Source organism: Carlito syrichta, unplaced genomic scaffold (assembly GCF_000164805.1).
Source record: "Carlito syrichta isolate Samal-C Ts95f unplaced genomic scaffold, Tarsius_syrichta-2.0.1 Scaffold288153, whole genome shotgun sequence".
Lineage (NCBI taxonomy): Eukaryota > Metazoa > Chordata > Mammalia > Primates > Tarsiidae > Carlito > Carlito syrichta.
Window position 1 is genome coordinate 532,832 of NW_007232249.1, and position 14,775 is coordinate 547,606.

Below are 14,775 nucleotides of genomic sequence, written 5' to 3' on the forward strand. Positions count from 1 at the left end.
GTGACAGGCACAGGACTCTGAGAAGCTTGAGAACCTGCCTCTGGGGGGAGGGAGAGCTGAGGGGTCCCCTTGGCAAGCCCCTGCTCCACCCACCACAGCTATCTTTAGTTCAGCAGGAGAGAGAACATTGTAATGAGGGTGATGAATATTCACATGCACAGGGGGCTTGAGATAGCAGCACACAGAAGAGCACACACATGTATACACATGGGCGCAGGTATGCACACATGATCACACATGTCCTGCCATAGGTGAGGTGTTCACCAGGGGGATTACACATGTTCTGTCTTCCCTCCCCACAGATAGTAACCCATTTCACGGGTGAAGGAATTGAGAAAGAGGCCTACGCCAGGTCCCAAGGCACCTGGAAGACAACAGCTGGGATCTGAGGCCCTGGACACGACCTGAAGGTGAGACAAGCAGGTGGCCCCATCCCATCAGTCAAGGTCACTCCTCACTGAGTTCACTGAGGAGCTTCTCCAAAGTTTGCAGGGCTCCTTGAGGCGGGGCTCAGATTCCCAGGATAGCATCAGTCTCTGACTAGTCTGACCTATCCTGACCTTTACTGGTGTGCTGGGCACCCTGGAATGGGCTGGGGGGCTTTACCTGAGAACAGCTACAGACAGGAGCTCCAGGATGTGATGAGATTGGCATGTAGGGTAGAGGCAGGCTGGGAGCCTAGGGGTTCCAACAGTCAACCAAAGCCCATGTCTGGAACCAGGACCTTTCTCTGAGGGGCTGGGGGTAAGGAAGGACCTTGCCCTGACTAGCCCTGACTATGCAGTGACAAGGGAATACAGGTGATGACCTTGGCTAACCAGTGGGACGCAGGGACGCCGAGGGATCAAAGGGCCGATCCCTGCCTGGCTCTGGCCTCACCCGCCTGTCCAGCGGCGCCTCTGAAGTCCTGGGCAGGGCAGCCTGGGCACCTGTCCTGCACCTGTTGTTGGGCTACTCGGAGTCCCCTGCCTGGCCACTCAGCCACAGTGACAACAGGAAAGTAAACACTGCCCCACCCCCAGGGCTGGAAAGTAGCCAGAGAGGAAGTGGGGCTGCCAGAGGAGCACCCCTAGGCAAGGACAGTCCGCCAGGGGTTATTTATACCCTAGCTGGGGGCATGACCGAGGCCATGCCCTCACACATCCCACTAAGCTAAGGGCACTTTGGGGGCAATGGAGGTGGGGCAGAGGCTCGAGTGGGCATCTTCTGACCCAGACACTGGGTGGGGAAGCTTCAAACATCTAGCCCTAAGGAACCCAGTCAGTTATAATCCTCACACACCCCTGCCCAACCTTGGGTCTCTATAATCCAGGCCCCCCTGCCCCACATCACCATGACTCCCAGGATCCAAGGCCAAGCCCCCGACCTATTCTCAAAGTCCCAGCACTCCCAGGCTCCAGTTTTCTCTGTGAGAAAAGCAGGGTAGAGAATACTCAGGTGATGAGGAAACTGAGTCCTAGATGAGGGGCAGACCATCCTGCCTCTCAGTCCTCGGTGTCCCCTGCCCCATACTCTTCCCCAGGGCAGAGATGGGGGTGAGGGAGCCTCTCAGTCATCAAGCACTCACCGTATACAAAGCCCTGTGCTCACAACATCCAGAGCACAGGGAAGGGAAACCAGAGTATATGGTGGGATGGGAATCCCCCACTAAGTGCACAGCTGAAGGACAGGGAGGCCCGGGGAAACCAGTTCTGAGAGTAGCAATTGCCTATCAAGAGAGCCAGGGCTGGAAATTGACTCGCCCTCCATTGATGGCACATGACTCAGGTTCCATAGGACCCCTTCCAGTAGCTGTGGGATGTGGTGTCAATGACTCTGGTGTCACAGGACGTGATGCTTCTTTAGTTACTGTGGAAACTGGTGGAGGAGGGATGCCCCCAGGTGGCCATGTGGAGTGGGAAAGGGGCAAGACCAGGATCCCTGAGGTGTCAGGGATCCTTGGCTGTGGCTTGAGTTTCTAGCATGAGTTTCATGACCCCAGTTAGGGTACTCTGGCTCTGTGAACCTCATTTCTAGCCTAGACTACCTCTCAGGCCCTCCTAGTACTGACATTCAAAGTGATCCTGGCATGGGTCTCCTGCTCTGAAGTAGACAGCATTCTTCAGGTCTTTCCCTGAGGAAGCAGTCTTCCAGGTGTCACTGTGTCTTGGAGGACACCAACCACCAGTCCCATTCCAGCTACCCCATTTCCTTATGCTGGAGTGAGGAGCAGAGAGGGATATGGGGCAGGAAGGGACTTCCTGTTGACTCAGCCCCGACTTCCCCAACTCCAGTGAGTGTACCCCACCCCCAACCCACAGGAACAGAGCTGAATCCTGAATCATTCATTCAAACCTAGCCTATAGGAGAGGAAAACCAAGACTGAGAGGGGTGGGAGTTTTCCAAGGTCCCAGAGCAAATTAGGTATAGGGCTCCAGTCTTTTTTTTTTTTTTTTGAGTTGGAGTCTCACTCTGTCACCCAGACTGGAGTGCAGTGGCCACTCCCGGCCACCGCAGCCTCGACCTGCTGGGCTCCGGTGATCCTTCCGCCTCAGCCTTCCTAGTAGCTACCATGCCTGGCTAATTTTTTGATTTATTGTAGAGATGAGGTCTCGCTTGCCCAGGCGGGTCTTGAACCCATGGGCTCAGGCAATCCACTCACCTCAGCCTCCCAAAGGCGCGGGATTACAGGCTGAGCCACCGAGCCGGCAGGGCTCCAGTCTTATCAACTCACAGCTGGACTGTTAATGGCATTCATGCCAGATTGCAGGAAAAAATGGGAATAAAGGGCCCCATGTCAGGTCCCATCCCAGCTTCAGACTGAAAGACTGAGACCCAGGGAGAGTGGTGCTCGCCCCAGGTCACAGGATAATAGATGATGCTGGTGTCTGGCTCCCCCTTCCTTACCCTACCACAAAGCAAAGGATCCGGGGGCCTTCATTCCTCCAAGAATCCTGGATCAGAGCAGAGGGTGGTCAAGCAGCCCTGGCTACCCACTCTGAAACGACAGTCGGCAGGGGCCAAGTCTCACTAGGCCCTTGCTTCCTTAAGGGGCAGGGACTTGGGATACAGGGAACTGGGGTCCCCAGGTGGTATCAGTGGGTGAAGGAGTGATGTGGACCAAGCCCGGTGAAGCCCTCAGGCCAGTTCCCATCTCTACCCCACTTGTCCCAGGCCAGCTCTGATATAGAAGCAACACCCCTCCCCCATTGCCATGAATATTGAAGGAGGGGCACAATCAAGGGTTCTGTGGGTATCAGGACTCAAGCATAGATTAACTTTGACCTTGAGTGGGGAGGGATAGTGGTTTGGCTAGGTGATGTTTCCTGGGAAGGTCTCCCCGCCCCCCATTCACTCACCCAGGCTGGGCACAAGTTGGGTGGGGCCATATCCGGGAAGGATTTTCCCGTCATCAGGAAGGAAGAGCCTTTTCTGGCATCAGCCACCTCATTTCCGCAGCCATTCCCAGCCTCTGGGACGCTCCATGGCCATTGGATACTCAGGGTCCCAGCCCAGAATGGCCTGGCAAAGGTCCAGAAGCAGGGACATTCTCAGGGCATAGGGGACTTAATACTGGGGGTCTCTGTTTCCTCATCTCTGGGAAGGAACTGATGATGCCTTACTTTAAAGGAAGTGGTAATCGAGGACAGGCACTGAGGAGGCATGTTCATAGCCCTTACCCACAGACCCCAAGTGGACAGCCCCCACCCCTCACTGCCCAGGACATCAGGTCTTTTGGTGGTGAGTCAGGGGCTGCTGCAAAAAAAGGGGTCTTGGAGCAGAGGTTGGCACCCCGCCCCCATAGTTACAGTCCCACAAAGCAGCAGACCTTGACTGACAGCGTCAACTCCCTCAGCAATGCTGGATACTGGGGGGTGATAGACAGATCCCTTTACCCTACTCAGACCTCTGACCTTGTGTGGGCTAGGGCAACCCTAATCCTTGAGCTGAAGAAAGATGGGACTGGGGCAAAGCAGGGAGTGCTGGCCTAGGTCTTTGTCAGTGCTTTGTCCACTGGAAAGACAGACCTCCTGACCATCTGAGGGGGAAACCAAGGTAGACAAGGATATGGTTGCAGTGGCAGTGACAAGAGTGGCAGGACCTAGGCAGTATCTACTGGACATCCTTGTGGGCTGTAGGAAGGGGTGGCTCCCAACCTCTTTATCACTCCCCCAAAGCTGTGAGGGGCCCCAGAGGAAGGCCTCAGGGCTGGGCTGGCCCCCTGGCTCTCAGCCTAATCCTCTTTTAATGAGCGGCCAGCCGGAAGGCCTCAGCCCCTCAGCCCCTGGCCACAGCCCGGCAACCCTGGGAGCCCCAGCCAGACTGATCTGGGGGCAGGGAAACCCAGATGCCTTTGATGCACCCGCCCCCTGCTCAGCATACCCACTCTCACCCCAATGCCAAGACCTCAGCCCCTGACCAGGCCAACCCAGAGCCCAGCATTTGCAAGAGTATACCAGAGTGACACCTGCCTTGTATTCCCACAGACTCTCTCTTGGACACTTATCATTTGTTCAGGCCCAGGTCCCACATGGAGCTGGGCAGGGATGCTGTCACTGCTGATTTGGGGCTAGCTCTTTCAGTATCTTTTCCCCCATGGATGTTCTGAACAGGAACCTCCAGAAGTCAGACCCCAGCTGTCCCCTCCCTAGAGGTAGGCTCCAGTTTTCCCTGACTCTAAATCCTTCAATATCTGCCCCCATTCTAATCCCAGACAGAATTTCCAGACTGGAGATCCAGAGGCCTCCCTAGGAGCCATCCATACCCACTCCCCCTTCCCCCAGGTAGGTGAGCCAGGTCGGTGCCAACAAAACCAATTAAAGCCACTCTCACCCAATTAGCAACTAATTATGGCCTCCTAGTCCATTCAACATAATTAACATGTAAATGACTCCTCGTGTTTTTATTCAATAACCACTCTGAATTTAATTTAAATGTCTGAACTGGGGACCCAGTTACCGTATTTCACTATCTAGAGCTGCCACTTCCTAGGAAATGTCAGCTCCTCCAGAGGAGAGGAACCCAGAGGAGAGGGTGGAGGGGCAGGCGCCACTGGTCTGGTGAGGGTAGAGATAGTTACTATCTCTGCATCCCTGACACATCTATCCCAGGGGTTCCGGGAGTTGGTGAGGTCAGAAGAGCCCTAGTGGGACCCTCAAGATGTGAAGCCCTCTGGAACGAGAGGCCCCTTCTTAAGGGCTACTGTAAACATCCCAGCTGTTCAGTAAACAGCACAGGGGTAAGAGCTCAGCTAGGCTAAAGCTCTGCTGTACATGTCCCTCCCATTTCAGGGCTGGGGGCTGGGGCCAGGAGGCCCAGGCATGCTGTTCCCACGCCCGTTCCGCCCCAGTGCCCACCTGCTCCGCCCAGGAAAGGACAGGCCAGGGGCACGGCTCATCGTTAAACCAGGAAAAGCCAGAATGGAAGGAACAGCAAAGTCACTCCATGGCACACACGCCAGCCCGGAATCAGAAGTTCCACACCTTGTCCCCCCAAGGATGTTCAGTGACTTTTGACCTTCTATCCCAGCAGATGGGGGGCTCTTCAGCTGAGGGGTCTCCACTGACCCCTCCCTACCCCTATGGCATCTGATAGTTCTAGGTCTGGGATGATGGTTCCTGGGCCAAAAGGTCCCGCATGGACCTTAAAAAGCACAAGTAGTTGCCTGTGAGAACACATTTGGGCACTCACCGGCCAGGCAGACTCAATTTTGGAAGGACACAGTGTGGTCAAGAGACTTGTCCTTGAGCAGGGGGTAGGACAAGGTAACCAGAAAGCAGATCACATAGGCATGTACCCCAAGAAGTGTGAAGGGAGTAGGAAGAGGGGTTAGTCCTGACTGGGAGGGCTGCACGGATCCATTTCTTGGGTGAAGAGAGTGAAAAGGCCGGTCAGTGAGAGCCTCCAATTTCAGAGGCCCTAGGAGCCCTCCCCTCCTCCCACATTCCAGACCTGGCCCGGAAACCCCTCACTCCTTCCTCCACCACCTCCTCCTCCCTGTGACAGCAAAAGACAACAAACTCTCCATGGCTCATTTACTCTGATAAATCACACAGACCAACAGCCAGGATGGGATGACAAGCTGATGGGTATCAAGACCCTCCCTCTACCCTAAGCCCAGTCCACATCTCTGCTGCCCACCTCAGACTCCTGCAGTCACTGCAGTCCCTTCATATCACCCACCCAGAAATTCCCAGCACGTTCCAGACAGTCTTAGCCCTCTCCCAACATTCTGATGGGGAAGCCAAGGCATAGAGCAGACAGATGCATGCTCAGGGTCAGCCTTGGAGGATGCAGTGGGGTCAGGAGCCCAGGCAGGACTCAACTGGTAGCCAGTCAAGGAGAGGCAATGAGTACTCCACACAGGCCTGGTGCTGGGACAGGAAAGTGTTGATCAAAATGACAGTACGAGCAGTGCCCAGTAGAGGCCACCTGGAGTGCCACACATTCAACCCTGTGGCCCCCAAATTCTAGTTGCTGCTCTGCCAATTGTAGCATACAACTTACAGGAGGCAACACTTGCTGAGCAGCAGACATACAAGGCAGTGGACTCTGTCCCTGGAGGGATATTAGGGCATCAACACTGAGCCCCAAGTGGGAAGAAAAAAGGCTCTTGGCTGGGTGCAGAGACCTCAGAGGAAAGAGCGTGTCCAGGTAGGAAGCCAAGGAAGGGTGGTGATGGAGGGGAGTAGAGGCAAGGGGGAGGGGAGGGGGAGGAAGGAAGGAAGAAGAGTGGGAGAAGGGGGGGCTGGAGCTGAGGGTTACAGGTCTCAAAGGGCTTTCTGATCTCTGGAGGTGCCTGTTGCTTTGGGTTTGTCCCTGCCCTACAGAGATATGTACCGGATAGCCAGTGCTTGCCACAAGTCAGCTTAGCCGAGCCCGAGCCTCAGCCCCGCCTCCTCAGGCTGGTCCCCTGGGTCCTAGGCTAGCAGTCATTGCCCAGACCCCATTCCTTGCTAGGTCAGAACCAATGGTCAGGGTCTGGAGCCCTGGAAGCCTCTACCCTCTCCCTGGGCTGCTCAGCAGCTTGGGTGTAGAGAGGGGGGTAGACTGCAGGCCTGCCAAGCTCAGGCACCCACGTGAGCTAGGCTTGGATTCAAACTGTAGCCTTCTGGCATCCAGGCCTCTGGCAAGGGCCCTCTTGCTATTTCTAAGAAAAATGCAGCAGGAATCCTTTCTGCTTCTCCAAAACTCCCAGTGCTCCTTGAGGCGGGGCTCAGATTCCCAGGATAGCGCCAGGCCAGGCCAGGCAAACATGCTCTCTGCCCAGCCCAGCAAGATGCCTGAGTGAACAGCCCAGGTCTGACCACCCTTAGCACAAGCCACAGGAGCTAAACAGTATTTACAGGAAGAGTCACTGCAGCTGACCACTGCCCCAACCAGGCATCACTCCCCACCAAATGCATCCCTATCACTGGAATTTTTTGCAATACATATTTAGTACCTCTGCCCATGAGAAATAAGAACTTAAAAGTCACAAAGTCTAACTTTACATCCCTGTGCCAAAAGCAAGACTCCATCTAGCATCCTACCCTCTTTCCCAGATGCTGTACTGCAAGTATCCTGCTTCTGTTCCTCTCTTTCCTCCCTCACATCTTTCCTTCCCCTGTTTGAGATACAGCCTCCTCCGTGAAGCCTGCCCAGATGCCCATGATAGAAATGGAATTTTCCCCCTGCTGACCTCACTCTACCCATTCTACAGGGTTCAGGGTCCTTCAGTAGTCCCTTCCAAACACCATCTCCCTGAGAATTCTGAAGGAAGGGAGGAGGGGGTGATGGAGTGCAGGGCTCCTTAGGGCATTCCCAGATAAGCCTACCTGTCTGCTACCATCAGCATAGCTCCTAGTTACAGAGACTTCATCAGTGCAGTGACAATATTTACATGTTTAATTCTCCCAACAACACAATGAAGCCATTACTATTCTAATCCCCATTTTCCAGATGAGGCAGTGTGAACACAGAAAGATGCTTACTACTCAAGGTCTACCCACACCAGGGTGCAAGCAAGGCAGTCTGAGCCCTCAGGATGCTGCCTCCTCAGGGCCACTGCCATTCCCACATTACACAGGAGGAACCAGGGCTCAAAGAGGCTAAGCCACTTGTCTGAGGTCACATAGCTAACAAGAGTAGAACTGGAGTTCATTAGCTGTCAGGACCAGCCAGCTCAACCACCACCACCTCCACCACCACCACCTCTGCATTATACCAAATTTAAGTGCCCTACTCTGTCCTAAGGGGCTGGAGGTCTCCCAGGAGTCAGGGTTCAGGTGCCCACAGCTCTACAGCTACCTTCTGAGCTATTAACACCTCTGGAGGGGTCAAGAGGCCGGAGGTGCACACACACAGGTGCACAGCCAAGAGCCCACTCTGAGGCTCATGGCCTCCCAAACCACAGGGTGCAAAATACCTTTATGGGCCAGGGTGAGATTTTTATCTTGGCGGTTTCTCTTTAAATTCTTTATGATTACGAAGCAGCGGGGGCTGCCAAGGAACATGATTTACTCCTTGAGCATGCACCAGCTCCTCGTTTAGTGCCAAGGGAAGCTGAAGCCAGGGAGGGAGGAGCAGGCGTCATGCCAGGGAACCAGAGACAAGGCCTGTGCTGCGGAGGCCCAGCCAGCAGCGGTCCCATCCAAAGCTCACTGGACCTGGAAGGGCCACAGCTGAAGGCCCCAACCCCTGCCCTGGCTAACTCAGACTGGAACTCAGGCAGGTTCTCAGGCAAGCACAGGGACCTTTTCTCCACTCTCCCTGAAGGCCAGAGACAGGTTCCTGGACAGCTGGGGGATGGGCAGACCCCAAGACCTCCCAACTCCCAAAGTGGCCATTTCTGAGTCCCCTCTCAAGAAAAAGACAGCTCCTGTTTCCAGGAAAACTGAGATCCCAGATGCAGGGATCTGGGCTCAAGTTCATGCTGTGGGCCTTCCTTCCTCCCTCATCCCAGCTTATCCTGGAACACCCACCCCTCCTTTGTTTGCTGGCTCCAAATCCTACTATAGCTGTCAAAGTCACCTGACCCCTGCCCAGCTCCCCGGTGCCACCCTGGCTTCAAAATTCCTAAGCATCTTCCCCCTCTCCCCCCCCCCCCCCGCAATCTGAAGCCCCATACTCCACTTTCACTGGCCAGGGAGCCCCTGAGGGATAAGAGCAGGTCCTCTAGCTCTCCAGCCTCACTCCTACCCCTGCAGCCAGGACTGGGGGCCAATATCCCACCAAGGCTTGCTAAAGGCAAGTCCACCTTAACTCACACTCATCACCCCCTAAGATAAAGTAAATGGGCTGTGAACCTTCCTAACCTCCAACTTTGCAATTTTCAAACAAGAAGATTTGGTAATTTCGCTCCTCTAATGCCATGTAAATGATGTGAGTGGTGGCACTGTTCTGGACCATTAACCCCAGAGGCTCAGAGACCAGCAGCCATCTTTTCTTTTTTTTTTTTTGAGTTGGAGTTTCACTCTGTCGCCCAGACCGGAGTGCAGTGGCCACTCCCGGCCACCGCAGCTTCGACCTGCTGGGCTCCGGCGATCCTTCCGCCTCAACCTTCCGAGAAGCCGGAATTACAGGCACGTGCTACCACGCCCGGCTGATTTTTATTTATTGTAGAGATGAGGTCTCTCTGCCCAGGCGGGTCTCGAATCCGTGGGCTCAGGCAATCCATTCACCTCAGCCTCCCAAAGGCGCGGGATTACAGGCTGAGCCACCGAGCCCGGCTAGCAGCCCTCTTTTAACCTGCAGAACATCCTTCCTCACTAAGAAAGCCAGTTATGCCCGGAGAAAGAGAGAACCCAAACTCCACAGCAGCTCTGCGTGCAGGAGTCCTTTCCTCTCTTGGGACCTGGTTTTCCCAACTTTGATAGAAGAGGGATTCCTAGGGGACCCTGCTCAGGGGAAGGGCTGGAGTGATGGAGGGCTGGATTTATAGCCTGGAAATAAGCAAACCCAAATTGTGTTGTGTCAGCAGAGGGTACAAGGAGCCCTCTGCAATCCCAGTTTTTTCCTTGGGAATCAAGGATGAGAAGGCTGAAGCCACCACTGCAGGATCCTGGAATCCTGTCCCTAGCTCATGAGAAGGAGCTGTGCCTACAACAACGCTTCCCCCACTCCCCAGTCCTGGGACAGGCTCAGGCATCAGGCAGAGCCAGGCTCAATTCAGTCAAGCTCCCAAGGGACTTGGGAAGCCACCAGGCTGTTCTGAGCCTCCTTCCTCACAGGAAATCTAAGCAGACCCTCCTCAGGTCTTGAGGGACCACTGCTTGGTTAACATCATGGGCCCCTATTATTGTCTCTATTATTATTATTATTATTTGAGTTGGAGTCTCACACTGTCACCCAGACTGGAGTGCAGTGGCCGTTCCCGGCCACCGCAGCCTTGACCTGCTGGGTTCGAGCGATCCTTCCGCCTCAACCTTCCAAGTAGCTGGAATTACAGGCATGCACTACCACGCCCAGCTGATTTTTTTTAAATTTATTGTAGAGATGAGGTCTCGCTGCCCAGGCAGGTCTCGAACCCACGGGCTCAGGCAATCCACTCACCTCAGCCTCCCAAAGGCGAGGGATTACAGGCTGAGCCATCGAGCCCGGCGTCTCTATTAGTTTTATCTTTCCTGACCTTCCCTGGCAAGGTGACATTCCACTCCCTCTCCCTACCCCTGCCTTAGTTTCCCTAGTAGCACAACTGCCTCATGTCATCACAAGGCCCCTCTCACCCACCAAGCACCTCTTGGCCCCAAGCCTTGGCCAAAGTCAGCCAAGGCAGCAGCGGTCTGTTGTGGGGTTGCTTCCTGGGAAAAAGTAAACACTCCCCAGGCTGAACAAAGGATCTGGCAGGGCCCTCACACCTCCCTGCTGCTGCCTGGAGAAAGGTGGTGCTCCAGAGCCTGGGTCATCTCAGGAAGGGAGAAAGAAGAACTTTATCTCCCAGACTTGTCCAGTGACTGTGGAGTGAAGAGAACTCCAGGCTCAGATATGGGTGGATGGAGGAAAGAGGGTCCTGCTGCCCAGCCTTTCCAGCCCCAGGCATCCATAAGCTCTCTAGAGCCAGGAATCAAATGCCTCGTCTGTTCCTGGAAATCTTCCCCTTTCAACCCTTTACTTCTGCCTGAGCTTGGCTGTGCAGCTGATGGAAGCTCAGAAGATGGGCCATAGGAGCCCCCCAATCTGACTGAAACCTGGACCCCTTTGCCTTCACACCCTCATGACTCTAGACCTGGCTAGGGTACCCAGGCGGATGGGCAGGCAGCAAGCCCAAGCCTGGCCCAGTTCCTGCCTTTGTTCCTTTATCTGCCCTAGGCATTGTGGCCCCTCATGCCAGCACCTCCGGCTTGGAGGGTCTAGCCCTACCCAAGCCGGAACTGGCACCTCCCTGCTGTAGCAGGACCCAGAGCAGGGCAGAGAATGCCCAGCCTGAGCCCTTGAGACTTTGGGTGCCAGCTGCTGTATCCCTACAGGGCACAGACAGAGAAACTGGAGCCAGAGTGACCAGCAGTGCATCTGAAAGCAACCCTCTCTGTGCTGCTCATATGTCTCCTGAGAGGAGAGAACCCCCTTTCTCAGCCCCTGACCTAGTTGTGGGATCTTAGTTTCTCTAGGCGTTGGTCTCCATTTTCACTTTACAAACACTTGATGATGCCTGCTCCTCACTGAGAGCCACTTCATGTGTGTGTGATGGGGCTAAGACCACCCAATGTGTGGGGGGGATACACAGGGCCTGGTGCTCAATAAGTGCTAGGCTCGCAGGTGGCACTGACTGATTCACAGGCCAACTCTGACTTTGAGCACCCCATCTTGTTAACTGCAGAGTCCCCAGTACTCAGCACAGGGCCTGGCACACAGTAGGTGCTCAAGTATTTGCTAAACTAAAGTGACATTTAAACATAAAACTAGGACACATGGTCAGGTGGGAACAGGAAAGGTCACTTAGGGCAGGAGTACCTGCCTGTGGCACAGAGGCTCTGAGATGGGTGGCCCCAGGCGTGCTATAGCCCTACCCCCAGCTGCCATAGCAGGCAGCACCACCATCGGCTGGCTGCCAGAGTTTTGGCTTTTAGTCACTGCGGGTGTCAGCTTCAGAGCTAATTGAGAGGGAATCGACCCAATGCGACATGGGCGCCGGGAAGGCCAGGACACCAGGGTTCTATTTCTGTCTTTGCCTCTGCCTCCTGCTTGACCTTGGCCCTGCCCTCACCAAGCCTCAGTTTCTTTCTCTGGAAAATAGGAACAAAAGCCTTTGTCCCTTTGACCCTGGAGGTCCAAGAAGGTTTAAAAGGAGCACACAGAGGACCTCCCTGTGTCTTGTTCCTCCTGCTTCCTTCCATGCATAATGGTAATAACAACACCCAGAGTGGATGCAGGGTCCCAGGGGTGTGGAGACCAAGTTACCCCTCTCTTCCCTGTGGGGGGAGGAGATACTTCACCCCCCCGTCAGTACCCTGGGGCCATGGGGGGTTTAGGGGGGCAGAGGGCTGCAGGGGGTAAGAGGAGGATCTGACCCCTTCAAGATTTATTAATCTGCTCTGAGGAATTCCATCAGGGAAAGGTGGAGGTATCACCAGAATAAATATCTCACCTTCCCAGGCCTGGGAAAGGAGGATGCTTTTTCAACCCAAACCAATTAACTCTTCTCTGTCCGTTTCTCAGGCCCTGCAGAGGACTTCTTTCAGGAACATCCTCAGAAATTCCAGAAGTCAGTGACTGGGAAAAGTTGATGATAAGCAGCTTATTCCCCATTCCTCCCATCAAGTTGCAGGGGTGGGATAAGGCCAGAGGAAGGGCCTTGCTGGGGGACATGGTGAGGTGGGGGCTGGGCCTCAGCAAAGCCTGAGGAAGGAAAGGTCAGCCCAGCCTTTCACCCCAATATGTCCGCCCGGAAATCTGGCCAACCAGGACTGAGTCAGCCCCACCCAGGGCGGGCGGCTGGATGAAGTTACCTCTGGCCAGAGGAGAGCCAAGGCTGAGAACTCACAGTCACTCCAAGTCCCCCAAGCCCTAGCATGATGCCTCACTCCAGGCCCAGGGTAGATTCTTCCAGCCATACACACCCTTGAGAAGCGGTGAGTGAGAGTGAGTCACCTGTATACCTTGGTGTGTGTGTATCCTGTGTGCTCACCTACCCGGTGGGTTTAGTGCAAGGGTGATGGAGCTGGAGGACCAGTCTCACACTCTGCAGTAACTTCCAGTGACTACCCAGGCAAAGTACAACTTGGGGATCTCAGGAGCTCAGGTCCTCACAATAACATGAACCCACCACGTGGTCAGTCACAGCCACCATCCTGCCAGTCACAGCCAACAAGGCCCTCCCAGATTCCCGGGAACCCCTCCCACTGGAGGCCCACAGAGAGGCTCCTTAAGCACTCACACCCCAGAAAAGTAGGTCCTGCTCCTCCAGCTTCCTGAGGCCCCAATGTTGTCTGATCCTCTACCACAGGGGTGGCTCAGGGCAGGACCAGATACAAGTTTGGAAGGGGTGACATCCCTATCTCCCCAAGTATCACACACAGAGAGATATCCTGCAAACCCTACACCAGTCCAGGAACCCACAGTCTAACTCTGTAAGATGAACAGACTCAGGACCCTTTTGCAAAATGTCCAGATGGTCCTGACTCCAGCCTTTCCCACCAAGTCACCACCTCCCCTATCACCCCTCCCCCCACACACACACAACCAGGGTGACCCATGTGGCTGCACAATTTCTCCTGTTTTTGCCCTGACCTCTTCTTTCTCTCTTGTGCAGTAGGATACATAGTGTGGAGCAAGGATGATTTCTGGCTAAGAACATGACAACTTCTTACCTTTGAATGAGAGCCGAACACGGGGTGTGGCTGGGAGGTGGTCCTGGGTGGGAATGGTTGGCCAGGCCCCAGTCATAAGGGAGGCCCAGAGGAGAAGACCAGTGACAAGCATGGTGAGAGGGGCCTAGGGTCCAGGAAGCAGGCTCAGCTCTGTGGATACCTGGGGAAGGGAGAACCAAGATTAGAATGTGTGAGGCAGACAGGGGAATCTCATCTTACCAATATTTCCTTTGTTCAATTTCTGCCCAAGGGGAACAAAAAGGTTCATGGGTATCTCCATGTTTACACCCCCAGCCTGGGACTGTGAGTGCCCCATGTGCAAACCTTATTATATTCCTTTGCCTGACTTTGTCTGGGGATGGCATCACCAAGTGGGCCTCAGGTGGGCAGCCTGGGGTCACCAGAACTAATGAGGGCTGCTGAAGCCTCTAGCCCTCATAGCATCCTGAATTCCATTCACATGGCCCAGCTCAAGCGGTGATCTTGAAGCCCTTTCCAGTTCCCACCCTGTACCCACCCCCAACACAGTGAGCTGCTCCTTCTCTCTCCCACGTCAAGGAAGGGGGGAAGAGATGGGTACATTCTTGTCTGCTCCAGCCAAAGCTCTCCTCCCAGTGCAGAGAAATCTGGACCTGATTATTGGGGTGGGGGGGGAGGCATGGCAGACAGTAGGGGAATGACTGAGGCACAGGCAGACAATCCAAAATGGAAGAGAGACAGCACCAGTCAGAAAAGGAGAGGCAGAGAAGAGCAGGGTCCAATTCTACAAAATCAAAGCAGGAGGGATCCAGGTCAGAGAGACAGAAGGACTTCCTGCCAGGGCAAAGTTCCAGCTCTGCCTCCAGAGGGTGAAGAAGGGGAGCTAGGATGGCCAGTGGGCCTAGGGAAGGGTCTGAGCCAACTGCATTGTCCCCTTCAGAGCCCCGCACATCTCCAGCAGGTCCAAATTTTATTACTGTGTTTTTCAAATATTGTCTCCCCAGGCAGGCTGGCTGTTGAGTAAACGCAG

General features: G+C 54.7%; 1 protein-coding gene across 2 annotated transcripts in view; it reads right to left on the reverse strand.

Moving 5' to 3' along the window:
• The window catches only part of SEMA3F (semaphorin 3F), a 30,474-nt gene extending 16,544 nt beyond the window's left edge, over positions 1-13,930 (reverse strand). Inside the window, exon 1 of one of the 2 annotated variants that reach the window (XM_008053439.1) lies at positions 13,767-13,930. In XM_008053439.1, the coding sequence (XP_008051630.1) occupies positions 13,767-13,878 (112 nt within the window). In that variant the 5' untranslated portion in view covers positions 13,879-13,930. The remainder of the gene's footprint in view (positions 1-13,766) is intronic. The other variant, XM_008053438.1, reaches the window with a different exon arrangement.
• Positions 13,931-14,775: the final 845 nt, after the last annotated feature.